We start from the raw sequence: 27,552 nt of genomic DNA on the forward strand, positions 1-27,552 counted from the left end.
TCTTTCTGAAAGGTTCTATATGAGTTTCCGATTTAAACATGCAATATTAAATGTCCAGTTATGAATCACTCGAACCCTCGTCTCAGATGAATCGAGATTCTACTGTGTTTTCTGGGATAATCTTACAGTTTGTGAATCCTACAGCTTTCTGGATAAAAAACAAATTTTATTCAGGATAATTATATCATCTCATGGAAGCATCAGTCAGTAGGTATTTATGTTCTATTTTTGTGCATTCAAAGAGATTTAACCTACAGGCAATTTGGGATTTTTGAATTTTCGGTCAGAATTTAATATATAGCAGTTTATGTCTTTTTGAGTGATTGATAAAAACATATTAACTGCCAGTTGTAATACTCCGAACCATAATGCATTTACAGAGAAAAGAAACATTAAAATCCAATTTTAAAATGAATTAAGAAATGAATCACCACACATTCTTCTAAAATGTTATCACAGGACAGGGATGGACAATAATTATGGAATGAAATGTCTCATTAATGGTTTGTGAGGCTGAATTCTAGGAAAAGAAATTCTGTCATGGCATTGAAAAAAGATATCGTAGACTATTCTGGGGAAATGTTCTGTTCTATTTTATGAATGGGGGGTCGAAATCATCATTATGTATGTTCCTTTGTATGAATGTGTCTGAATGCATACGAGGAGCTGTACCTTTGAACAGAGTAGTTACACTGAATAATTCCAGGAGATTAGTAATACGTAAGTGTAACTGGATAAAACCAGACTGTTTGACATAAAGTAAGAAAAAAGCAGAATAATGAGATGGTCTTCCTTCCTGCGTGGTCCACCTTCTCTTTCCTCCATATCTTCTCTCTGATAGCTTGAATTTCCCCAGTATGAATTTTGCACCCTTATCTGCAGTGCTCCACACAGCACTGTGCTCCTGATGGGAATCTGGGAAGTGGTGGTGGTGGGGGGGGGGGGGGGGGGGCTGACTTCCTGTTGGCGGCTTTTTTCCAGCCCCAGATGCAGACATGCCTGCTTCATGACTCACAGCAGTTGTGACCCCTTTTAGAGAGTTATAAAAGACATTTGTGTGTGTTTGTGTCGCGGGGGCACGAAGGGAAGCTCTGGGGGAGAAACTCGGCATTGAATTTGGACCTGTTATGGCGTGAAGGGGGTGGGGGGCTTTTTGGCTGACCTTGTTCTTTTTTAAGCATGTAGTTAGAAGAAAACAGTCATCAACACATGTATAGCCCTCCTCCTTTATTTAAGTTGGAGATCATTCAGCAATCGCCCCCTTTCTCCTTCTTGGCACATTCCTCAAAAACTTGTTCTCCAGGTTCCTGAAATATGCTCCCCCCCCCCTACACACACACATTCCTTTGGCACTGCCCCTCCCCCACTTCCCCTTCTCTCCCCCCACCAAAAGTCTAGCCTTTACTATGTATCAGACCTACAGCGGTTTGTTTGTGTTCCTTTGGTTTGGGGGGAGCAAAGCTTCAGGATCTCTTCCCGTCTGTCTGGATGCGGACCGTGCAGCACCAGCCCCCCCCCCCCCCCCCCCCCGCTTGAGATTTCCTAAGCGTGGCTGGTCCAGATACGCATGCCGACAGGTAGCGGCGGGAAGGGGAGCTGCAGGTGACGAGCAGATTAATCCTGCACAAAGCGGCCGGCAGCAACTGCAGAAAATGTCCTTTGCAGTTACATAGTAACTGGGATTATATCACTTTACTACTTTGTCTTTGCTTCTCTACTACTAGCATAATAATAATAATAATAATAATAACAATAAAAATAATGATAATAATAACAATAAAAATAATGTTGTGTGAGCGAGTCGCTAAATTGCCCGTAGATGTGCATGTGTGAGTGAATGGTGTGTGAGTGTGCCCTGCGATGGGCTGCCCCCCCATCCTGGGTTGTTCCCTGCCTCATGCCCATTGCTTCTGGGATAGGCTCCGGACCCTCCGCAACCCAGTAGGATAAGCGGTTTGGAAAATGGATGGATGGATGGTGTGTGAGCGTGCCCTGTGATGGGTTGGCACCCATCTCTGTCTTATATCCGCAGCCTCCGGGATACATTCTGGACTCCCTGCAACCCTGAATAGGACAAGTGGGTAAAGAAAATGAATGGATGGATGGATGGATGGATGGACAGTAATAATAATTATTATTTATGGTGGTGTTTGTGAGTGTGTAAGGCTGGGTACCATCCAAGGCATTCCCTGGGTGTCCCTGGGTGTCCCAGGCTGTCCTGGGTGTCCTGGGTGTCCCTGGGTGTCCCTGGGTGTCCTGGGTGTCCCTGGATGTCCTGGGCTGTCCCTGGGTGTCCCAGGCTGTTCTGGGTGTCCTGGGTGTCCCTGGCTGTCCTGGGTGTCCCTGGATGTCCTGGGCTGTCCCTGGGTGTCCCTGGATGTCCTGGGCTGTCCCTGGGTGTCCCTGGATGTCCCTGGGTGTCCCTGGCTGTCCCTGGGTGTCCTGGGCTGTCCCTGGGTGTCCTGGGCTGTCCCTGGGTGTCCCTGGATGTCCCTGGGTGTCCCTGGCTGTCCCTGGGTGTCCCTGGGTGTCCTGGGCTGTCCCTGGGTGTCCCTGGATGTCCCTGGGTGTCCCTGGCTGTCCCTGGGTGTCCCTGGGTGTCCTGGGCTGTCCCTGGATATCCCTGGGTGTCCCTGGGTGTCCCCGCCTATGTAACCTGTTTTTTTTCTTAGTCTCAGTCAGCATCTAAATTAATTATCCCCAAGGGGGCTGTTGATTGGAAAAATGGCACATATCCAAACGTGTTAAGAAGAACAAGCATCTAAGGGCTCACTATGACTTTTCAATTGTTTTTAGTGCTCAAGCAATCAGGGAGGGATTTGATAATATAATTTAAATGATATTGTTCAGCGGTAAATTTAGCGTTGACTTCATTGATTATGATATAAAGAAAACAGCAGTTAAAGCACAAACGCGCCGGAAACGTAGGCCTAAACATATATTTAACTGATAAATTGTTATTAATTAAAGTAACGATTACTGCAGGGTACTATTCATCCACATTTTTAAAGCAGCGTTATCATTATCTTCAACAGTCACAGATTTTCCTCGGATAAATTCGGGTGAAAAAAAATGTCTGGCATGCGTTAGATTTAACACGATTCAATCTTGTCATTCGTTCAGGAAGCTTAATCAAAAATAATTAATTCCGAGCTCAGCTAGGGGAAAAAACAGCACAGCCGGGTGCCGAGACTCGGATTAGGAATCGGCGACATGGCGGGGACTGTTTGCAGATGATTTATAATTTTATATTTCATAAATATGAGTATTGAATTTCAGGCTTAGCACCATGAATAATGGCTGACTGGGCCCCGATCTTCTCTCAAATACTGCCAGGTGGTCTTTCCAGAAGACGTAGTGGTGCGACCGATCATTGAAACTCCGCCGACATAACAGGAGCCTGTGGATGAGGCTGCATTATTCTGGCGATTTCGTCTTCATGGATGTAAGAGGAGATGCGTCCTTGCTGCATATTGGGATCTCCTGTGCTGTCAGAACTCTGTGGCTGTGAACTCACGGTGTTTTAGGCGTTTCTTCTGGGAAACGTCCCACGTCGTCAAACACCTCAATCCAGCAACCCAATGGTTATTATTTTACTGTCCTTATTAATTTATATACCTGAATTTCCCTTCATCCAATTCCGATATTGGCTCATATTGCACAGATGAGAACCAATATCCTTCTGGATATGAAACCAGTTCCCTAAGAACAGCACTAGGTGCTATTCCAGCTACCCTATTATCCTCTTGGGGTTTCTTACCTCCCACTTGCCCCTGTCAGTCCCCCCCCCCCCCCCCCCCCTCCCGCCGACCACATTCAGGGACAAAATTAATGAGAGAATCATTTCTGATACAAGGCTGATCTGAACACATAAAGTCTGAATTTCAATTTGTCGATCACTAATTGCTTAACAAAGAGCACAACAAGCTCTTGCTCAAATGAAAATGCTCGGCTGGATGCCTCAGGACATCATTCCTTCTGCCGGCCATGAAACTGTACAACCACTGAATCACTCAGGGCACCTGTGCAGTGACACCTATTTCTATAAATATCTCTCTTTATTAAACTGCCTAGTGTAATATTTACTGTTTTAATCATCATAATCATCCACCTATTAATCACCATCTCTCTATTTTTTACTTATTTATTTTAATGCAGAAATCGTTGTATATGGTACTGCGTCTCGCCTATCTCTGTCTTTTTGTGTGGTATTGTACTGTGCAGTCTGTGATCGCAAACAATTTCCATCCATCCGATTCCTGTAACCACCAGTCCTCTTCAAGGTCGTGGGGGTCTGGAGCCTGGGGGCACAATGCAATGCAAACAATTTCCTCCAGGATAATAAAAGTTTTCTGATTCCGAATGTTAATGTATACTTTACCTCCGCCGGTCCAATAAAGCAGAGTTCTGAAGGGTCATTTCCCATTTAAAGGTTAGAGCGTAAGAGAATGACAGCACTGCGTTCCAGGAGCAGGAGCAGGGCATGCTGGGAGGGGAATCTGAGCGGGGAGACACCGCGGCAGGGATGTTGGCCAGGTGAAGCTGCTTTTCCTGAGTTTAATCAAGTCGTTCAGTGGGAGCCCGGTCTGAGCAGGAAAGGTGGAGAGGAAGGGGCGGGGCTAATGGTGGAGAGGGGTTGGGGGGGGATGGTGACAGATTGCGCAGCTGCTGGATAAGAGGGTAACCGTCTAGTGGCCCCTGCACGCGAGGGCAGAGGATCACATGCGGCAGATGAGGATGGCTCTGCCCCCACCCCCCCTAGGCCTGGCCTCCGGCCCCCCAGGCTCCCTCCATAGAGGACATTCAAGGCTGTGCCATTTAGTCACATACGCCATGGCACATATGGAGTTACGGCATATTTCTCCCCCATTCCACATTTTTAGCTGTGACTTTAGCTGGATTTTTCCGGAAGTAATTCTGGCCCACATCTCTGGCTCTGTGTGTGTGTGTGTGCGTGTGTATGTGTGTGTGTGCCGTTTGTATGCTCTCCTCTAGTTTGCACAGCTTGGCTCCAACAGTCTGAAAGCACGTGGTTAGCTGGAGTCCTTGGTGTGTGTGTGTGTGTGTGTATGTGTGTCTGTGTGTGTGAGTGTGTGTCTGTGTGTGTGAGTGTGTGTCTATGTGTGTGTGAGTGTGTGTGACTGAGTGTGTGTGAGTGTGTGACTGTGTGTGTGAGTGTGTGTCTGTGTGTGTGACTGAGTGTGTGTGTGTGTGACTGTGTGTGTGTGAGTGTGTGTGTCTGTGTGTGTGACTGTGTGTGTGTGTGTATGAGTGTGTAAGTGTGTGTCTGTGTGTGTGTGAGTGTATGTGTGTGTGTGTGTGTGTGTGTGTGCCCTACAAAGGACTGACATCCTGCACAGTGTTCCCTGCCTTGGGTCCTGTGCTTCCCAACATAACCATGTAATTGATAATCGGTTTTGGAAGATGGATGGATGGATGGATGGATGGATGGATAGAACTTTGAGCTTAACGCACAAAGATCCAGAGGCACGCTCCGGTTTAGTGTTCCACATGCACTTAGTACTGTCTAATGCACTTAGTCTAACTGGCATCGCTCACCTGCCCTGTGATGCACTGGCATGAAACTAAAGCAGAGAGGGAATTTACCAGTGTACTGCTTCACACTGCCACGGCACTGACCGGTGCACTGCTATCTGTGTGTCTGCTTGCGATCGTGCCAGCGTCTGTGACGAGGTAGGTCGCTGTCGTTCGCTACGACCATCCGAAGAAACGCGGAGAGATTACTGGGCGTGGCTGCAGCCGAGTCAGTGACGGCCTGGGATCCCGTGATGCTAACCTCTCCGAGGGGGGGGTCCCCTTTACCGCACCGCTGCTGAGAATTTCCATCCCAGCTGCCTTGACAGCAACTGAAAGCAATTTCAGCAATATAAAAAAAAAATCACCTCATAGGCCTATGTAGAACACAAGATGTAAGGATGGATTTGAAATGGATTTTTCATGCTTGCTAACTGTCGCTGGTTACGTCAGACAGTGCAGAATGTAGACCACCCACCGGAAATTCAACAGAGATTCGAAAAGATCTAGTGGATGTGACAGGAAAATAATGGCAGTCCTGTGCCCAGACATGTTCAGGAACAATCCGCTGAATGTTTTTACTTGTTTCCATCCGCTGTAAGGACACAGTACCAGCCAGGGTTAACTCTGCCTCTTACGTCGGCAGTGAGAGAGGGCAATACCCAAAAAACAACTTATGGCTTCACTTATTGATGATGAGGCAGCATTTTCTTAATTTGTGTATTCAAAACATGCTACTATGCTCTATGTTCAGACTGGCAGGAGTTACGGGGTCACACTTCCACCTGAACGTGAACAATCGGGACACCCTTCCGGGACATAGAGCACCTATCTCCAAATAAGCAATAGTGGGTAATGTGTTACATTAACGGCACCTTCATAAAGCATTCGTAGAACATTCATAAGCAGCATGCAAGTATACGTTAAGGTCCTGACATACCCTAACAGGTTTAATATACGTTAATGACAAACATTATAATCATATAACCATGTGAAGTTTGTTATTAATGTATGTTAAGGTAGTTCATGCTGCTTATGAATGTTCTATGAATGCATTATGAATGTGCAGTTAATGTACAGCATTACCCAGTAGTGCTAAGTTGTCCCTTGCAAGCGATGCCAGAGGATAGTTGTTTATCTCTCTCCTGGCTGTTTGTTGATCTTTCTTGTTACAGACCGATAGCATCTCTACAGCAGAATGGCTTTTATTCGTCCCCTAACCAAAATGACTTCCAAACACTTCCAGTTCATTCATACGGAACAACAAACGGAATACAGGCAGGTTACTGACTAACCACAAGCACAAAAATGTTCGCATTTATTAATGGGGTAGAAGATCTCCATGGCCACTTACAAGTCAGATATAAGTACCGAAGCGGGCGGTCATCAACGCAGGCGTACAATGACGCGACCTGAAAGAGACACTGTCACAAGTCTTACTACAGTCCAAACAAGCTGTTCAGGAGAATGAATGCACAGACCGTCGGAACGGCATGTACCTGCTTGGTAAAACATGTTTGTTTCTGCTCTTTGTGTGTTTGGCAAAGCACCGAGCCCCAGATGATGTCAGTGCAGGAATAGCTGTGTTTTCATGTCACGTGTGCACACTTTTACCCAGAAAAACTCACATTTTTTAGTTTCTTTTCAATCCAGGGCTAAACGACTTACAGTTCCACCTGTTTTCTCAGCTGGATATCAAGTGATGGATTAAGTGCCACAGGGCAGGTTCCTACCACTAATGGGGAAAAACCAGGCTTTAAAACTCATGGTGAGCGATATTACTGCATGCTGTCAGTCACTGCCTGCATTATACCTCATGGGAAGCAATAAAGTAGCCAATGGGAAGTGGGTGAAAGCAGCCTGTGACCAATAAAGCAGAACAGGCCCACCAACTGTGGGCTTGGAAGCCTTTGTCCTCCCTTTCCTGATTCCCACTTGGAAATAACAGTCGCCAGTTCGGTTTTCTGAATTCTGTACTGGCATTAATCAGGGCGACCCTGGTGGTGCTGTGGTCGCTGCCCGCTCATCACTCTGGAGCCAGGCTCAGGCATGAGAGGAGTCCAAGACGTGCCAACTTTTGTGACTGAGGCTAAATAATCCTTACGGGGATTCGTGGAAAAATCTGCGCATCCTAAATTTAAATTTAAAATATTTTCCTGCCCATGGCAACAGGAGTTTCTAACAAAAGTCAGCGTGCTGCCATTTTTGGTTTCCAGACCGTGAGGAGAAATAAGATACCTACATACCGGAACGCTACAGATGTCGTGCGGAGCATTATACCGCCGATCTGAATGGGAAAGCATCACTCTACATGGTAATGGCTGCCTCAGCTTAATGAGAGGAGTTTGAGGAAGCGACCTCTTTTTTGCAATGTTTATATTTTGACGCTCTGGCACGGCTCCTCCTACAGGTTCCACAGAGGAGTCGGTATGCACAAGTAAATTAATATTTCAGTCTTTTCTTGGCTGTTACATTGACTTTAGCTGAAATTGTTTCAAAGATCTGGCAGAGGAAAGGCTCATTAGAAAGGCAGAATTCTGAAAGTTCGACAGTTTCTCACAACGGGTACATGTTTATAAATCTGTGTCATAATCCTGTTTTCCTTCCACGGTGCGTCCTGTGATGTCACTGTGGATTTGCATTCCCATTGGTAAAATTCAGATGCAGACTTTTATCTTTGTTGGCCATCTCCCGAGGATAGGGAGCACTCAAGGGTGGAGGCTCCGGGTAAGTTATCACGACATGCAGGCCGCCGTGACAGAGACGCGCAAAAGCCACTGAAATCCGATTGCTAACCTAGTAACCAGAACAAAATGCAAATGTGTGAAGAACATCGATTGATTTTCACCATCCTAAGATTTTAATATTAATCATGCAATTAATTATGACTGCCAATTGTTCATGAGATTATGAATCTGATTAAGCTGTCTCATTGCAGGACAGTGCTGTCCATCTCAGATTAGTAACCAATTGGAAGTGTCCTTTGCCTCTGGGCTCCGATTGGACTACTAGGAAGGCCTGTGGTGAATGTTTAACTCTCAGGGGAGGGACACTTCAAGCCTAACTCTACTTATTCAGTACAAAGGCTGACACTCTTACAGCAGAACTGACACTCAGAGGATTATGAAGCTGCTTTCAAACCAAGGTTCCAACAATGATGGTTTTATAAAAATGTGCCATATTGTTTTAATGTGCCATGTTTAATGAAGTTATATATAAATGTTTTTAAATGCCATGCAAGAATTATAAGCGTAAGAATGTGTCAATGTCAATATTATCCCAACTCTTTTCTCTTTTTGACTTCAAGCCCACTTGGCACCTCGGCTCATATGAGGAAATTAAGTCCCTCTGAATATCTAGCACCCCCCCCCTTACAGCTATGTCTTGGAGGCTGTATTTTATGTCTTCTGGGGTCAGAAGGTTGCAGGAGGAATGTTGCAGACGCTGAGGGTGTGGCAGGCCAAGGCGGGGGGGGGGGGGGGGGGGGGGGGTGAGGGCGACACGGGGATCCCACTGACCAAACTGCTGGGCTGCAGGAATCCAGAAGCCAATCCCGGCTCGTGTTTTCACTTATCTTTCCCTTAATTGGCCATTTGATTTGATGACATCACTGGTCCTCGGGATAACATCTCCTAATGCTTTTACCAATGCTTCATATATATATATATATATATATATATATATATATATATATATATATATATATATATATATGTCTGAAGTGAACAGTGTCACTTACACCTCACTTTACCCGTTTATATTATTGACATTCAATTTGACTCAGAAACACACAGAAGTGCTTTAATGCAGAGGTTCACCCAGGCTGAAGACCAGGGACCTCTGCGAATATGAGGCCTCAATTAACTTTTCTCACTAAAATTTTAAACAACCCCCCCCCAGCCAATAACTTTTACCGAGTCCCCACTCCCCACTTGACAATTACATAATCACTAGAAATGTTAGGGGGGGGGGGGGGGGGGTCCCCTGACCATGTGGATGTGTCTCTGGTTGTGACTGGTCTCCAGTGTTCTTCTTAAACAGGCAATATGCCCCTTTCTTCGATGTGAACCGGCAAACTGCTAATCACACATCCGCTTCCTTATTCGCTGTGCTTTCAGCTTCAGGCAGCTCACAGCTTAGCCGTCTGCACTTCCAGGAAAAGGCTGGTTAAAATTACTAGCATCCTGTGTCACACACACACACACACACACACACACACACACACACACACACACACACACACACACACACACACACACACACACACACACACACGGGTGAAGATAGATATGGAGGACTCACCTGGAACATGCACACAATGCCAAAACCATATCATCCAAAAGGCCTTTTATTCTCTGCCATCGTGAAATGCTTGGTCACGTGCTGTCCCGCGAGCAGCAAGCGGCCTCTGCGTATAACCTCAGGTGAATGTTCAGCGATGGGAAGCAGGTCGAAGCAAACCGCAGCTGCCTGGTAAAGATCTAAGCACCAATTATATTTCAACCAAACTGTGGTGCTTTAAAACGAACAGACGGCGCACTAAGAACTGATTGTGACCTGTTCACGAGACCCCGTTTCGGTGGGGCTCCCTTATCGTTCCTGTGTCTGTGCTGTGCGTGTGTTGGAAACGTAATAAATTATTAACCCTGTCAAGACCATTCAGGCTGAGCGTGCTTATTGGACAGTTAGCCGTGGGCGCAGTGCTGGTGTGAAAGCAGGGAACATCTGGTCTCCTTATTCACAGAGGGAACCCTCTTAAAATCCTTGTCACGTATGGTATGTGTACATAATGTAATACATATTCGGTAAAATGTAGCCTAGATTAAACTGTGCTCTTACTCAGATGTATGAAATTTAGCGCTTAGGTTAATCTTATCTGACATGACTAACTAATATCCATACGGCTAATACAACGGGTCTGTGTTTTTTTCTGTCATCCAACCATCTTCCATTCGCTTTTACAGAACAGAGTCGTGGAATAAAATTAACGAGTTAAAAATAAGATCTTTGATGAGCCACGATTGAATTGTCAGTAAAGATGCGGTGAATGAATATTGCACGCTAATGTCGGCACTTTTTTCTATTTTCTAAAGCTGCTTCAGGTTCAAACAGCGGTCCTTGGAGATCTTGGAAAAAAATGAAGAAACTTAATTTTTTCTCATGCATTGATTTTCCCCGAATTGTTTACGGAATACAGCGTCGCGACAAGCACGGAATTAATCCCATGACTGCAGGCAGCGCACCGACACACTCAAGGTGATCTGGAGGCATCGCATAACGAAAGGAAACGCACAGAAACCCGAGAGAACCTGCAAACGTACCACTGCATGCGCATCTCTGTAAGCGTAAGGCCGCAGTGTAACTCGGGGCACCAGCCTCGTTACTTTAAAATTCGTTCAGTCTGCCATCTAGCGGTAGGTAGAATTCTGCCCACTGTTTTCGTAACACGTGTCATGCAGAGATATCGCAACTATATCTTTTTACCATCGTTTACTCAATGGGTTACAAAGGTGACGTTTGTCATAATAATCTTGGTTTTCGATTTTGAACCTTGTCGGCTGATGCAGTACACATCTGGGTTGGAATTCTAATTGAGTTTTGCACATTTTTACTTAAGTTAGTTTTTGTTAGAAACGTTTCAACTGTGTCGGTAGGGTATCGCACAAATAAACAGGCAGTGAATATAAAAAGTATACACAGCTCTGCTAAAATGGCAGGTTTTTGTATGATTTGCCCATCTTCCAGTTGTTTATCCTGGCCCAGGTCGCGGGAGATAGGCCTACATACATTATTATTTTTCATAAATAATATATAAGGGTTAAACAAAGGCAAAGTGAGCGGCAGTGTTTCCTCACTCCACCATGTCGCATTCAGCTCCCCGATACCCAGCACGATGGATGGATGGATGGATGGAAGGTATCTTTTCTATGAAGCAGCATTGGAGGATGTCAGTAGGTGGCGCAAGATAAATAAAATCAAGTACAACATCGTAGGAAATTTCACTTCCGGGGTTATATTGCTAAACGTCAAAACTTCATTGAAGTATGTTAAGGCAGGTCCAATTAAGTTAGAAATTTCTTTGGTTATTAAACATCCGTCCAACTTTTAAACGCTTACCCAGTACAGGGTCGCAACATTTGCCATTAAGTCATCCGCTTTCGTTGTTTCGCTAAAGTTAGTGTGGGTTCAAATGTGTTTTGCAATGTAAGAATACTGCGTAAAAACAAGCTGGGTACAAACGCCTGAAGTTACCAACCTACTGTTATAAACGAGCTAATGTAGCATTATATGCAGTGTAATGCAGAAAGGTCCGTTGGTACTTCCTTTAATGATTAATAACTGTTAGTGCTTCGAGGATAAAAGTGGTTTTACTTAATCTCATTCGTTAATTTAAATGTCACGTATACTTCCTCACTGTAATACTGTACCATGTTATTTTAGGGCACCTGGTGACGTTGGAGGACCAGAAGTGGCATTTTGATTCACGCCGGGAGGGAATCAACTTTACCTGCTTGAGCAAGATACTTAAATTGCTTCAATAAAAGAATTACAGTATCAAAAAACTGTGGAGCTGTGTTACATATTGTTCGATTAGCCAAAGTGACTATTGCGTTATAATGTAGCTCATTACAGCGCAATACTGTGAATGAGTATTGTGGACACATTTATCACCCGATATATGTTAAATGCATATGTAATGTACAAATGTACAATATTGTACAATATTTGCAATGTACAAATGCAAAAATGCAGTACTCAGTTGAAAGCGTACGAGGTGTATTACACATGAATAATTGCACATGGGATACCTATTGCACCTGAGAAGGGCAACGGTTGAGAGTTGTAGTATTACTGCAAGATAATGATCATGTCCAGCAGAATTGCATAGTATAATGGATTACATAGAACACAATAGTGGTACTAGAATTAGAATTTAGTGATTAATTGTCATTGTTGACACACCACAGCACACAACAACGAAATGCGTCCTCTGCATTTAACCCATATGTGACATAGCAGGGGGCAGCTAATTCAGTGCCCGGGCAGCAGTGCTTGGGGGCGGAACCTTGCTGGTCGAGGATTTGAACCAGCAATCTTTCAATTACAAGTGTGCTTCCCTGCCTATTAAGCCACCTGCATACTAAGATCACTGTGACAGCAGCATTGTCATGCAGTCACCATGAGTGCATATTCTGTGTGTGTAGTGCCTGATGTGTGTGGTGTGGAGAAGTCAGTACATTTCAGTGTGGTGCTCTTGTGAGGGGGTGGGGGTGAGGCGGGAGTGAGTGTGGTGCTCTTGTGAGGGGGTGGGGGTGAGGCGGGGGGTGAGTGTGGTGCTCTTGTGAGGGGGTGGGGGTGAGGCGGGGGTGAGTGTGGTGCTCTTGTGAGGGGGTGGGGGTGAGGCGGGGGAGAGTGTGGTGCTCTTGTGAGGGGGTGGGGGTGAGGCGGGAGTGAGTGTGGTGCTCTTGTGAGGGGGTGGGGGTGAGGCGGGGGTGAGTGTGGTGCTCTTGTGAGGGGGTGGGGGTGAGGCGGGGGTGAGTGTGGTGCTCTTGTGAGGGGGTGGGGGTGAGGCGGGGGAGAGTGTGGTGCTCTTGTGAGGGGGTGGGGGTGAGGCGGGGGTGAGTGTGGTGCTCTTGTGAGGGGGTGGGGGTGAGGCGGGGGTGAGTGTGGTGCTCTTGTGAGGGGGTGGGGGTGAGGCGGGGGTGAGTGTGGTGCTCTTGTGAGGGGGTGGGGGTGAGGCGGGGGTGAGTGTGGTGCTCTTGTGAGGGGGTGGGGGTGAGGCGGGGAGTGAGTGTGGTGCTCTTGTGAGGGGGTGGGGGTGAGGCGGGAGTGAGTGTGGTGCTCTTGTGAGGGGGTGGGGGTGAGGCGGGGAGTGAGTGTGGTGCTCTTGTGAGGGGGTGGGGGTGAGGCGGGGGAGAGTGTGGTGCTCTTGTGAGGGGGTGGGGGTGAGGCGGGGGTGAGTGTGGTGCTCTTGTGAGGGGGTGGGGGTGAGGCGGGAGTGAGTGTGGTGCTCTTGTGAGGGGGTGGGGGTGAGGCGGGGGTGAGTGTGGTGCTCTTGTGAGGGGGTGGGGGTGAGGCGGGGGTGAGTGTGGTGCTCTTGTGAGGGGGTGGGGGTGAGGCGGGGAGTGAGTGTGGTGCTCTTGTGAGGGGGTGGGGGTGAGGCGGGAGTGAGTGTGGTGCTCTTGTGAGGGGGTGGGGGTGAGGCGGGGGTGAGTGTGGTGCTCTTGTGAGGGGGTGGGGGTGAGGCGGGAGTGAGTGTGGTGCTCTTGTGAGGGGGTGGGGGTGAGGCGGGAGTGAGTGTGGTGCTCTTGTGAGGGGGTGGGGGTGAGGCGGGGGTGAGTGTGGTGCTCTTGTGAGGGGGTGGGGGTGTGGCGGGGGTGAGTGTGGTGCTCTTGTGAGGGGGTGGGGGTGAGGCGGGAGTGAGTGTGGTGCTCTTGTGAGGGGGTGGGGGTGAGGCGGGAGTGAGTGTGGTGCTCTTGTGAGGGGGTGGGGGTGAGGCGGGAGTGAGTGTGGTGCTCTTGTGAGGGGGTGGGGGTGAGGCGGGGGTGAGTGTGGTGCTCTTGTGAGGGGGTGGGGGTGAGGCGGGAGTGAGTGTGGTGCTCTTGTGAGGGGGTGGGCCCAGTCTGTTTAGCAGTGTGACAGACTGGGGATAGAAGCTATTAGACTGTAACACTCACTAGATGGCACACCTATGAAGAGGTTGGGTTCGGGGTGGGTTGAGTCCAGGGAAGGTAAGGTGTATTTCTTTATGTGACTTGGGACTAGTCGTTCAAAGCACTTCATGATTATGGGGGTCTGGGCCACTGGACGACAGTCATTCAGGGACCTGACTTCTGCCTGGTTTGGATCAGGTATAATGGTAGCAGTCTTGAGACAGGTGGGAACGACGGCCTGTTCTAAGGAGATGTTGAGCAGGCTGGTAAACCCTGTCGCCAGATGTGCCCCCCCAAGGACTGACAGTGGAAAGGATTGAAATTTCATAAATTTGGAAATACATATATTCAGGGGGGCGGCATGGTGGTGCAGTGGTTAGCACTGTTGCCTCACACCTCTGGGACCCGGGTTCGAGTCTCCGCCTGGGTCACATGTGTGCGGAGTTTGCATGTTCTCCCTATGTCGCCGTGGGGTTTCCTCCGGGTACTCCGGTTTCCCCCCACGGTCCAAAGACATGCTGAGGCTAATTGGAGTTGCTAAATTGCCCATAGGTGTGCATGTGTGCGTGAATGGTGTGTGAGTGTGCCCTGCGATGGGCTGGCCCCCCATCCTGGGTTGTTCCCTGCCTCGTGCCCAGTGCTTCCGGGATAGGCTCCGGACCCCCCGCGACCCAGTAGGATAAGCGGTTTGGAAAATGGATGGATGGACATATACTCAGTCCTAGTTTGAGTAGAAAAAAACTGCATTATCCATCCATCCATCCATCCATCCATTTTCCAAACCGCTTATCCTATTGGGTCGTGGGGGGTCCAGAGCCTATCCCGGAAGCAATGGGCACGAGGCAGGGAACAACCCAGGATGGGGGGCCAGCCCATCGCAGGGCACACTCACACACCATTCACTCACACATGCACACCTACAGCAACTCCAATTAGCCTCAGCATGTCTTCGGACTGTGGGGGGAAACCAGTGTACCCAGAGGAAGCTGGAGTACCCGGAGGAAACCCCACGACGACATGGGGAGAACATGCAAACTCCACACACATGTGACCCAGGCGGAGACTCAAACCCGGGTCCCAGAGGTGTGAGGCAACAGTGCTAACCACTGCACCACCATGCCACCCCCTAAACTGCATTATATTAATAGAATTAAGAACAACAACAACAACAATAATAATCTGTATTTATATAGCACCTTTTATACCTGAAATGCAGCTCAAAGTTCTTTACCAGGCCTCGGCTACATACTCAGCTGCTCCTTTGCTGAACATCTGCTGAATCTCACTTCTGCTCTCTACAGGCCTATGTTTTCAGCTCCAAGTTATGCAGATATCCGAAGACATGCACAACTGTGTTGGCTGGCATCGCTGAATTTTCCGTGGCATGCCTGTATATGTACAGTGATGGGCTGTGGACCCTTTCTGTCCATTGTAAGATAAGCCATTGAAAGATGCATGGATTAATTAATTCAGTAGGTGGCGACAGCGAATATTGTAAAATTTCCTCCTGTGGTCTGTTCAAGGCAAAACGCCTTTTCTTAACAGACCAGCTTTGTTAGGCTTGGATTACATTTTTTATTTAGTTTTTATTTTTATATTATTTTCGTTTGAAATCCAGTTTAGTTTGAGTTCGTTTTTTGTGTGGTTTCATTAGTTTTTATTCTCCATTTTAAAGATATATTTATATTTAATTGTTATATACAACTATGATGGGCTGGCCCCCCATCCTAGGTTGTTCCCTGCCTACTGCCCATAGCTTCCGGGATAGGCTCCGGACCCCCCGCGATACAAAAGGATAAGCGGTTTGGAAAATGGATGGATGGATGGATGGGTGGATGTTATATACAGTTGATGCTTTTGCATCGCGACTTACACGATAACGGTTTCAATATATCGCAGGGTTAGCATAAGAAATGAAATAGGATTTTTTTGGGAGTTTTGCTGCAGACACAGAAAGAGTTTTGTAACTCGTAAATGCGTAAAATCTGTGTACAGTGCTGGTTTTGAAGACGCCATCCGTGTGATATCTCACAGTGATCGTTGTATCTCGCGTGTCTCCTGTCTTTTTTATGTGGCTTGCCCAGGGCACCAAAACAATTACGTGGTTTTCCCAGATCGCGGGGGGCTGCACCCCTAAGCCCCACGGAAGGTTCGACTGTATTTTAATTTTACTTTAAGTTTTAGTATTTTTATTTCTAGGGAGAGTCTGGAAGTTGTGAAACTATTTTATGTTTCTGATCTTCACAGAATTGTCAGGTAGGCATAGAATTAAATACGCGAAAGCAGACACTTTTTGGGAAATGATTTAGAAAAATCTCGTGAAAGCCATTTGCTCAAACAAATATCTTTTTCTATTAGCTGCATATCTCTTTAAAATGTTCTGTGTGGACATTTAAACAATTTCTGTAATATTTAAGAATGAAATGGGATTAAGACATAGAGAGGCACCTCTCATTTCTTGATGAGCTTGTTTGGGTAAAGTGGAGCACTTCTGCAAAAGTGGGTTGGCGTTTTTCGTATAGAAGGAACATATACTTTAATTACACAAAGCAACGTTTTATTGACCGAGAAAATAAACCATAAATAAATTCATTGTAACATTTTGTTCCCAAGATCCAACTACTTCAAATAAGTAATTGTTTTCTGTCTTACTTGCGCTACACAGCATATCTTGAAATTCTGAACACAACGATTATAAACATCACACCAATGAAAGCAGTTTTTGAAGCCCAAGCCGTGTTGTGCTATGATTGTAGCATTGCTTGTCTTCATTGGTTGTTGATTTACACAGTAACACAGGGCAAAACGTTTGCTGAACTCACTCTACTAATGTTCTCAAAATGAGATATATATTTTCCAAGTATTATTAATCGTAATTAAAGATAAACAAATAATTACTATAGTTTCTGACTCAATATTTATAACTTTCATTTAGTTGTGTTTGTTGCATATCTTATTTCATTTCTGTCAGAGTCAGCACCAGTCTATCGTGTCCCTTTTCCCTCATGGTCCTCTTATTTTGTCATGTTCCTAATGTTTTCTGTTTTCGTTAATAAACCCCTTCAGTTCCCATGAGTCGCAAGTGGGTCGTCCACATCCCTGTTCTTGCCTGCACCATGCCTCATCCCAGTGCCAAACCTGCCTGGATCCCTGACAGAATGAACTGCTTTGGACCGGGTAACCACACAGCAGGAGTGAAACATGAAACAATTGATGATGATGATGATGATGATGAAAACCCTTTATTGCTGTTGCAATACACCATGTCACTAGTCACAAGTACCAGTGGAAAAAAAAACTGACCATCAACCAACCATACATATACACAAAACATCACAGTCAGGGGGTAGACCGGTTGGGAGACGGGCAGAGAGAAGAAAAGAAACAGAATATCATGAGGAGAGAGGAGGAGAATAAAAAACATCCCCCAGACTGTACTCCAGTGGGGAGGACATTGTAGGAACTGAAAAAAAAACACCTCAGCAACATAAGCACATGGTCACTACACCTTACAACATAAAAATGACACGACTTGCAATGGGTGGCGGAAATGGGGAGGTGGAGGTAGTCCAGCATAGACAGACAGCCATCCGGTCCTGCCAATCTCCCTGATTAACCAATCAGGGAGAACACAAAGGAACTAACCCAAGAAAAGAGGCAAGAGGTGAAACTATTAAAACAAGGAACTCAGAAAGTAAACTGGGAAACTAAGAAACTGACAAAAAAAACAAGGAAAACAGAATCTAACACCAGGGAATAAGAAAGACAGGTAAAACACAACCAAGGCACAAAGCAAGAAACCAAAACAGAAAACAAACCACAAAATCACGGGAATTAGAAAAACTGATGAAACTAATTAAACAAAACACAAAAACAGAGGAGGCGGGATTTGAACACACAACAAAGGGGTTAATACATAGCCACAGACTCAGCTGACAGGGAGCAGGGGAAAACAAAGGGTGACAGGAGGGACAGGATGGCCAGCGACACCTGCTGGCCAAATGGGGAAGGGATACGAAAGACTGGGACAACAGGTGCTGACCCTGACAATTTCAGTTTACGGATTTTTTTTCTTGCAGTTTTAGTTTTTGTTACCGATAACGCTGGACTGGCAGACGTATTCTCGGGGGATGTCTATAAATACTGCATGCATTAACATTAAAAATGCATGCGCGCATTTTCCTTCATGGTGTGTCTTTGTTCCTGGGTTCAGGAGGAGAGATCAGAAGTGGGAAGAGACAGCCCACGGAGGCACTGCAGCATATTGTGGGCTGCAAAGAATCTTCACTGCTGCTCGTGTGGGTGAGAGCCGCTGTTCAGCAAGATGAGTGCGACTTGTGAGGACAGTATGACTTGCTGCTTGCCAGGAAATCAGCAGCTATATTTATTTTCAGTTATCTTCCACTGTCATATTGGCAGTGCTTGGCGTAGGCATTCTGCCATTTTTGCTGCATTGCCAGAATTTGCTACCGTAGCAAAAAATCTATCGCTCAGTTTTTGCTAATTTGCCAAAATACCCATAGTTTTGAATGGACATTTGTATAAGGATACGCACATATGTCATCAAAAGTAACTTTCTTATACATTAAAAAGGGATTGCAATTTTTTACAGTGTTGTGTAATGGACGTAATAAACACAAATATCAACATGAATTATTATTTCATCATTCATGGAATGTTTTATCACATCTCTAATAAAGTAGACCTACCTATGCACTTCAACAATTAATTAATTTTTCATAAAATACATTTATGAGAAAAATACATGCATATTTCACAAACTGATTGTACTGATTTTGTATTTTGTATAATGACTTTGTATAATCATACGCCTTAATAGTTTAGAATTATTCGCCCAACCATACAAATATGGGTTAATTCACTGACTGTCTGTCTTTAGCTGCCCAAGTATAATGTAAGCTATAATATAATGTACACTGCAGGTCCATAATTTGTATAATTCCATATTTTGCTTACAGCATGTACAGTTTTCAATATAGGCTAGTTCGACTTTTGGTTTATCCCTGTTAATTTTTCATCAAGCCTATTATCCGATAGATACAAACTCTGCCTGCCACTTCCCGACTGGCAGGCCAGGCGCGTGGCGTACCAGTCTAGCGTTTTTTACCGGATCTCGCGACCCGGAGGGGCGGGCTCCACGCGCTGCCCCCGGATACGTTCCTGGCGCAGCCGCCCGCCGTGTTGAATGAAATCCGGCTGATTCATTGCGGGCTTCGTCGAGTTTTTTCAACGCGGAGTCTTTGTTTGTTCCGCTTTCAGGGGGGTTTAATACAGGTATTGGAGATTTATTAGTATAACAGATAAATTTCTCTTCTCGTGGGTCAGATTTGATGGCGGCGGACTTCTGTGTTAAAGCAATAATGGACGAATTTATAGCGGATACCGCAAGTGTTAGCCGGCTCTGTTAGCATGCTAGTGCGCTAACGTTAGCATGAACGCCTTTAGCATGAACTGGCTAATTAGCTGACTGGTTATTCGGGACGCACTCATATGACTTTACTAAAATATTAATGCAGATTTCCGCGGGTCAAGAACTATGCTGCCAATATCTAAAACTCTGGGGCTATCTAGTACAGGGCCGCGTCGGTGGTTGTTCGCCTCCCTGCTAGCTGACATCTGCACTGTCACTCCTTGTTAATGCCGTGGAAGAATATCAACAAACTAATAAAGGCTTTCAATAAATCAAATAAATCAACGAATAGTGAGTTTGCGAACTCGAAAAAAAAGCGAGGCATTTTTGGCGAAAATTACAGGGGGAAAGTAAGCTGTCAGGGACTTAATGTGTTATCGTTGGTTTTGCTTCTCCGTTAGCCCGACTAGCTTTTGAGGATTGATATTGGAATGAAATACAAGCGATTAATACATGCACATAGATGTATATAAGGCTGTGCCGGTAGTGCAGTTTATGAATTTGTAAGGTAATGCTTACTGTACATATACCATGAATTGCAGATGAAAATTCACTCCTCTTCTTAGTTCTTTGAGGTTAATGTCTTGAGTTTATATAGTTGTCTCTCATCGTTAATAACTATTTCTCTGGTAATAAGAATGCAGTGTATGAAGTGATTAAGATGGCTGCTCTACCTTCCGACGAGTTTTACAAAAAAACCGTCTTAATTCAGTCCTTGACTCTTCCAGGAATTGCAGTTAATCGCTTTTTAATCAACGTTATTCTGCGCTCATGTATATGATTAAGATTAAACGTTTTTTATTTGCTAATGAACATATTGATAGAATGGACACCTTCAGCTGTTTCTGACAGTGTCTCGGTTACTTGACCATTATGATTATTTGCAGACCGCAGTTGTTGGAATGGATGTGTTCATTAGTGGCATTTGGAAGCGTAACCCAGCAGCTGCCCGGCAGCGCCCCTCGCTGCCACCCCCAGACCTCGCTTTTGGTGTGGGTCAGACTCGGGCATGTTTACTGGCCGATCTGTCAAACTCCACGTGAGGAGGTGGAGAAGGGCGGCTGCATGGTTTCGAAGCATTGCCCTGGGGGTAGACAAGACCTCATGTTTGTTTGTTAGGCAGGTTATTTTGACATCGGCGAACAGTACGTTGTGGTTTGATGTCTTCGGAGCCTCCAGTGACTTGTAGATATGCTCATGACGATTTGTTTTGTGCCTGTTTGCTGCTTCTCCCTGCAGAATCATGGACCGGCTGCTCAGACTCGGGGGCGGGATGCCCGGCCTGGGACAGGTACGCATTATGTCCTGAATAAACCCCTCGTTGGATGCCAGCTGTATGCGCTCATTTGTAAAGCATTTGTATGCACTGCTTTCCCCAATGATGGAATGTTGTATGTGTATATATATATGCACCCAAATGACCTGGGGGGGGGGGGGGGACTTGTCTCTCATCCATCTAGCATTTAAAATTCTGCAAACATTTAATGCTTAATGCTGGAAAGACTTAATGTCATATTTAAAAATAGACTGAAGGAAGACTGTCCTAATATAGGATTCATAGTTTTATAAAATCACATCCTTTGTTCGACCTGAGCTTGGAGTCTCCTTGTTCAGTTTATTTTTGCATCATCCATGCTGTGTTGCTAATTGCAGAATTGTGTTCGCTAACAAATATAAATCTTGGGAAGAAAATTAACAGGTTGATTAAGAATAGGCTACTTCTCAGTGAACTGGGTTTGGGAGTGACCTTGCCCTTATATTGTACTCCTTTGTAGTACTCTGAGTCTGTAGGACTTGAGGGGAAGCCAAAACTGCAGCGTCTAACATTGTGTGATTATTTCAATTTCAAATTCAGCAGCCCTTTCTTAGAATGTTCTTCATTATTTAAGGAAATCAGAGCAGTTTCTGTGTGTGGCATGTGGATGCTGTTGGACGCTGCTTGTGAATGGGGTGTGTTTGATATGCTGTGCCTCCTGAGGTGACGCTTCGTTTGTCCTCACTGAGTACTAAAGTGTATATAGGAGGACTGGCCCCGGCCATGTACTCGGATTTATCGTTTTAATCTTAACTTTCGCTTGTGGTTCCGGGTTTCCAGCTCTGCTCCCAAAGCGCCTGTTAAATGATCACTTTGAACATGGTGCTCGCTTGCGTTGATCTCTGATAGGTTATATTGGCTGCATCAGGATACCTTTGCAGTATCTGCCTCATGAGTCCTTAGTGAGCACCTTTGCATTTTTTTTAATATATATATAAAAGGATCCAAGTTTAGCCCAATAATTGGTAGCAGTTCAAACCCCAGTGCCGGTGAGGTCGGCTGGGATAACTGTGTTACTTCCTGCAGTGAAGCATATGGCAGTGATTGGTCCTCGCAGCAGCAAACGTCTGTCCTTAGCACATGGCACATGGGCTGCTGTCAGCCACTCTGATGTGGCATTATTGAACGTGTGGCACATGCCAGTGACTGTGTGTACAGATCCTGGTAATTATTCTATTTTAGGGCTTTAACTCCCATAGGCTGTGTTATGGATGTCTCGTCATCAAGAAGACTGGATGCCTTTACGGATTTTATTTCATGTTTGTATTTCAGTCGTTTTTAAATTGCGGCTCTCCTGGAGTTGCCAAGTACAGTACATTTGAATTGTCTTTCCCATGGAACTTTTCAAGAAGTTTGTTGCGGAGATGAGTCTTGTCTTGTCGATGAAGTCAGCGTTGATCCCCCAATCCCAGCCCTGGGGGGCCAGTCTGCAGTTTGCAGATTTCTCTGCTCAAACATACCTACTAAACCTACAGATTAGCTGAACTGAATAAGGTGAATAAGATGGCAGCTGAATAAGGTTGAAATCTGCAAACTGTGGTATAGACTGGCCCTCCAGGACTGGATTTGGGGGATCTAGATTTCCTAGATCTTCGATCTCGAGTCCAGTGGTTGGTCTCTTTCTCAGTTTGCTACTTTGGTACAAATAAATGTTTTTAGCATTAATGCTAGCATTGTTTCCACTTCCCACTAGAATATGTCTGATCTGCATGTTTGCTCTTACAGGGCCCCCCAACGGATGCCCCCGCAGTGGACACGGCCGAGCAGGTGTACATCTCCTCTCTGGCCCTGCTCAAGGTACGGTCAGAAACAGCAGCTGGATCTCGGGCCACGTGACCACGGGACTGGCTTTGGCTGTTACTAAGGGAGACCGGCGTCTTTCGCAGATGCTGAAACACGGTCGGGCCGGCGTGCCGATGGAGGTCATGGGCCTGATGCTGGGCGAGTTCGTGGACGACTACACCGTGCGGGTGATCGACGTGTTCGCCATGCCGCAGTCTGGAACGGTGAGCACCGCTCTCTGCTGTTGCCGTCTGTGAATCTGTCTGCATTTGCACTCCAGTCAGCTGGATGGCTTCTCTGATGACGTCTATCTCTGCCTGAAACAGGGCGTGAGTGTGGAAGCGGTGGACCCCGTCTTTCAGGCTAAGATGTTGGACATGCTCAAGCAGACAGGCCGGTGAGCAGCCTGTCGTCCGATCCCTCCAATCGAAAGCCAGCATGTAGCTTTACGGAGTGTAACACCGCTCATATTGGTCTATATGTTCTCATCACTGTGTTTTGAATGTAGGTGGGTTGACTTTGGGGGTTGGTGCTTTGTAATGAACGAGGATAATGATCTAGGGGTCTTGTCTGGATGTCTGATATCCTGCTTGGCCCTCCTGTTCAGTTGATGGTCCGGGAGATGGAATTCCAGGGTAATAGCCACAGAATAAGAGCCTGATTCCTGCTGATTTCCCGTACCCCCTCCCCTTTTCACTGGAATCTGTGACCTCCACTGTGTGCTGCAGGCCTGAGATGGTGGTGGGCTGGTACCACAGCCATCCTGGTTTTGGCTGCTGGCTCTCAGGAGTGGACATCAACACCCAGCAGAGCTTCGAGGCCCTGTCGGAGCGTGCCGTTGCCGTGGTGGTTGATCCCATCCAGAGTGTCAAAGGAAAGGTATGACGGGGCCCCCAGCCAGGGGACAGGGTTGGGGTGTAACCTGTCCAAAAGTATCTCAGATCGGCAGCTGGGTGTTGATGTAGCGAGTTAGCTTATAGGGGCTGCAGTCATTTTTATGTCTAAGGATAAGTATTAGTTACCTGGATATGTATGAGGTAGTTTACTTTGAGTTTCTTTGCTCAGTGTATCGAATCTTCATCAGAATGACTTTTTGATGTATGTACTGTGTGATATGCGTGCGTTTTGTAAAATTTTTGTCTGAATTTTTCCATTTTTTTGCAGTGCGAGAAGGTTAATGATTAGTTAGCTTCTCTTTGAAGGGCTTTATTTGGAAGGAAACTGTCATCATCCTTTTTTGTGCCCCCCCCCCCCCCCCCCCCCCCCACCGTGTGTGCCATTGCAAACCAAGCCCTTATTTCCTGCTCATAGACAGCAGGGGGTGACTGTCAGCAGTCTCCTCTGCTCAGTCTGTAAATCTGTGTGACAGAGGGTTCGCACCACACACAGCACGTCTGCAAAGTGCGAAGTGTTAATGCCAGTGAAGTGCGAGGATGGTTACTCAGGCTTTTGGTCCCGCTGGTAACGCTGGATGATAGGTGGTCATATGTGGGTGGTGGTGTGAGTTTTCTTTAAGCAAGGATGCAGGTGGGGAGGTGTGAGACTGGGTCATTTTTAATCAACTTGTGCCCCCCAACGCGGACAGCCATTCTGGGTGGTGTAGACACCTGGCGGGTACCACTAATACGGACTTGTAAACCACTACTGCCAGGAGGGCCCCTTGTACACGACTAACATTATTTTCAGTTCAAGAAAAGGCCAGGCACTTATTTTCCCCCCCGAATCCTGTTTTTGTAGGTCGTCATTGACGCCTTTAGACTTATCAACGCCAACATGATGGTTCTGGGGCACGAGCCAAGGCAAACGACATCCAACCTCGGGCATCTGAACAAGCCGTCTATCCAAGTAAGCAACTCCACAGCTAGGAAGCTAATTAGATTGCAGCCAGGTGTATCTCGGAAGTGGCCGATGAGTAGACGTGGTGAGTAGACGTGGAGATACTGTAACGCCGTGGCCCGACACCATACTAATAACCCATGTCGAGTCATCGTGTTGGCGGTTGATCCTCCATTTATGTCTGTCGCTCTGACATACTCCAGAAGGCACTGGAGGATGGGGTGGGCCTCCCCTGTCGAATCAGGCCCGTGTGGGACGTGGAAATGCACCCTACACTAGCCATAGCATTGCCCTATTCCTTGGGGTGCTGGGGAGTTGTCTGCCTTCATCCAAACTTGTTCATGATAGACTTCTTCAGCTTGAATCAGGGTTCCCCATTTCCAGTCCTGGGGGGCCAGTCTGCAACACAGTTTGCAGACCTCCCTGCTCATGCACACCTTGTCCACATCACCAGCTAATTGTCTGGTTTAGTAGATGTCTATAATATCTGAGTGACATTTGCTTCTCTAACCATAATAGTTTTGCCCGGTGGAACCTAAAAGCTCTCATAGACGGAATCTGTTTGTTATAACTAGCATTAGGCATCGTTAATGGAAGAGCGGTTTGTTTTGCTGTAATGCTGATTGGCTTTTAAGTTTGCTCTCGTCGGATTTTGTGGCGTCGCTGTCATTAATGAATGGCTGTTAGTTCAGTCACCCTTACGGCTGCCCTGCTTGTACTTTCTTCCTAGGCTTTAATCCACGGCCTGAACAGGCATTACTACTCAATCACCATCAACTACAGGAAAAACGAGCTGGAGCAGAAGGTTTGTAACCTCTTATGTAGCTTTAAAACCGCAGCAGTAGAAGGTGGAAGGAGGAACGTTTAGTTTCCTCAAGGACGTGTTACGGAGCACAGCGGTTTGAGCGAGCGTGGGGACTATTTTGTGTGAGGGAGGGAGACGTATTTTATCTCGGGGCGTCACTCGGCCAGTCCTCCTACTGGAATCCCCTTGATATGATGCCCGCTCTCACTGCCCCTCAGATGCTGCTGAACCTACACAAGAAGAGCTGGATGGAAGGTCTGACGCTGCAGGACTACAGCGAGCACTGCAAGCTTAACGAGACCATCGTCAAGGAGATGCTGGAGCTGGCCAAGAACTACAACAAGGTGACCCGGCTCTGCGGCCCGCGGGAGGTGATGCCGTGCCAGTGGTATCTGCATCACATGACCTGACCGACACACTTTTCTGTCTGACCTGTTCAGGCTGTAGAAGAAGAGGACAAGATGACCCCAGAACAGCTCGCAATTAAGAATGTTGGAAAGCAGGTAAGGTGTCACAGGAGTTGGTCTGTTCCTCCTGACTATGAATTATGCCCCTCAATACTGGGGAAAATGCATAAACATCCTGGGTTAGCTTGGTTAGTAGTTGTTCACTGAAGCCTGTATCTCAGTTCAATTAGTTTTTTTGGATTTTATTGCATGTATAATGAAATTTAATTAATACATTTAAGGCCGTCTCTGCCTTAAATCTGAACAGCCTTTCTGTTACTCTTGCTTGCACCTCACAGGACCCCAAACGCCACTTAGAGGAACACGTGGATGTCCTGATGACGTCGAATATCGTGCAGTGCCTAGCGGCCATGTTGGATACTGTGGTCTTTCAGTGATGCCTGTCTGTACATTATATTGTTTTTTTTTTTTTTTTTTGTGCTTTTCCTTTGGAAATAAACATTTAAAAAGTCTGAACTTGGACTGAGATTGCTGGTTTCCTGCATATGTAATTTCTACATTAAAATTGACCCTTTGCCCAGACCTGTCCTCCACGGTTCCGGAACTCGTGCTCATCTACTCGTTTGTTTTCGGCGACCTGCTAACCCTGATTGGAATCTACGCCCTCAAGCCTGTTTCTGCGATTTCTAAATGTTTTTACTTTGGACCTGAAACTCCTAGTCAGGTGACTTTGCAAATAATGGCTTCAGTACGTAAGTGAGCTGCATTAATAGCTGCATTAATAGCAGCGTGCACGCTGTGTCCCGGGGTGTGGCATACTGCTGCTGAACTGTGTGTCTGAAGGGCACAGGGACAGGCTGCTCAAATAATAAAATACACATGTATCGTTTTAACTGAGTCCTGGTATTTATAGTGTTGTTGCTGTCACATTCACAGCAGTAACATGCATGACATTTATGTCACGGCTTTTGATGTGTTCTTAAAGGCCTTGTAATATGTCTGTTGTCTTGTCTTTTAGTTTATGGTTGGGCCAAAGTAATGCAAGATTTCTCTCAGTTGTTTTTTTTTTAAAAAACGCCCTGTTCTCAAATCGTTTTTGACCAATAAAGAGGTTTTCATTTTTAATTCGAATGTCCAGGATATTTCCATTACATTTCATCAGATCCAAGAGATTTTGGTGCCAGGTAAATACTTTAAAAGATGAAAAAATGTAATCTTCAAATGATCCTTTATTTCTGTATAACTTGAATATTTGACGTAAGATTAAAACTGGCATTTTCAGCTGACTCGGAGAAATGGCGTCCTCTGCTGGTGCCAAGTGGAAAGTCACATTTTCTGTACAACCACTCTCCTGCGTAAGACTTTGTGACACTTAAATTATGCACCTGTGTCAGCAATGGCTGTGGCTTAACTGGGCAGTTCCTCCAACGTTTATTCACTTGAGTTAAACTCAGCTTCGAATAAATTGTCAGCTGATATCGGCGAAACCCCAATAAAGTCGTCAATGCAGATCGCCTGTAAGTTTAAATAACTCCTTAAATACAGCGCTGGTGTTTTGCTTTAGTGTATATCGACATTTGAGCAGATTTTATTATTCCTATACATCCATTCATGCTTCCATCCATTTTCTATACTGACTTGTACTATTCAGCATCGCAGAGGGTTTGGAGCCTATGCTGGAAGCTACGAGTGCAAGGCGGGAAAACGCAGGATGGGACGCCAACCCACGGCAGAATAATTCTAATCGATAGGTATGCCTATGATGGAAATACAGGACTAGTTGTTTG

The 27,552-nt window shown here is 46.0% G+C and overlaps 2 protein-coding genes across 2 annotated transcripts; one reads left to right on the forward strand and one right to left on the reverse strand.

Moving 5' to 3' along the window:
* Positions 1–12,766: 12,766 nt before the first annotated feature.
* LOC125709412 (uncharacterized) lies at positions 12,767–19,415 on the reverse strand. The gene is made up of 2 exons (XM_048977791.1): positions 19,318–19,415; positions 12,767–14,159 (listed from the first exon to the last, which is right to left on the reverse strand). Exons 1-2 carry the CDS (start codon positions 19,413–19,415, stop codon positions 12,767–12,769), a joined length of 1,491 nt encoding a protein of 496 aa, XP_048833748.1.
* On the forward strand, positions 18,095–26,890 carry psmd14 (proteasome 26S subunit, non-ATPase 14). Its single transcript, XM_048978343.1, has 11 exons — positions 18,095–18,104; positions 20,857–20,911; positions 22,661–22,732; positions 22,822–22,941; positions 23,044–23,114; positions 23,446–23,596; positions 24,455–24,562; positions 25,284–25,358; positions 25,577–25,702; positions 25,799–25,861; positions 26,104–26,890. Exons 2-11 carry the CDS (start codon positions 20,864–20,866, stop codon positions 26,200–26,202), a joined length of 933 nt encoding a protein of 310 aa, XP_048834300.1. The 5' UTR covers positions 18,095–18,104; positions 20,857–20,863; the 3' UTR covers positions 26,203–26,890.
* Positions 26,891–27,552: the final 662 nt, after the last annotated feature.

The sequence above is a fragment of the Brienomyrus brachyistius genome, chromosome 16 (genome assembly GCF_023856365.1).
Source record: "Brienomyrus brachyistius isolate T26 chromosome 16, BBRACH_0.4, whole genome shotgun sequence".
NCBI lineage: Eukaryota > Metazoa > Chordata > Actinopteri > Osteoglossiformes > Mormyridae > Brienomyrus > Brienomyrus brachyistius.

Coding starts and splice junctions, on each gene's coding strand:
- psmd14 (XM_048978343.1), top strand. CDS start 20,864: ATGGACCGGCTGCTCAGACTCGGGGGCGGGATGCCCGGCCTGGGACAG. Junction 20,912..22,660: donor GGATGCCCGGCCTGGGACAG/GTACGCATTATG, acceptor TTGCTCTTACAG/GGCCCCCCAACGGATGCCCC. Junction 25,359..25,576: donor AAAACGAGCTGGAGCAGAAG/GTTTGTAACCTC, acceptor ACTGCCCCTCAG/ATGCTGCTGAACCTACACAA.
- LOC125709412 (XM_048977791.1), bottom strand. CDS start 19,415: ATGAATCAGCCGGATTTCATTCAACACGGCGGGCGGCTGCGCCAGGAA. Junction 14,160..19,317: donor CCTCCGGGTCGCGAGATCCG/GTAAAAAACGCT, acceptor ACTGCTAAACAG/ACTGGGCCCACCCCCTCACA.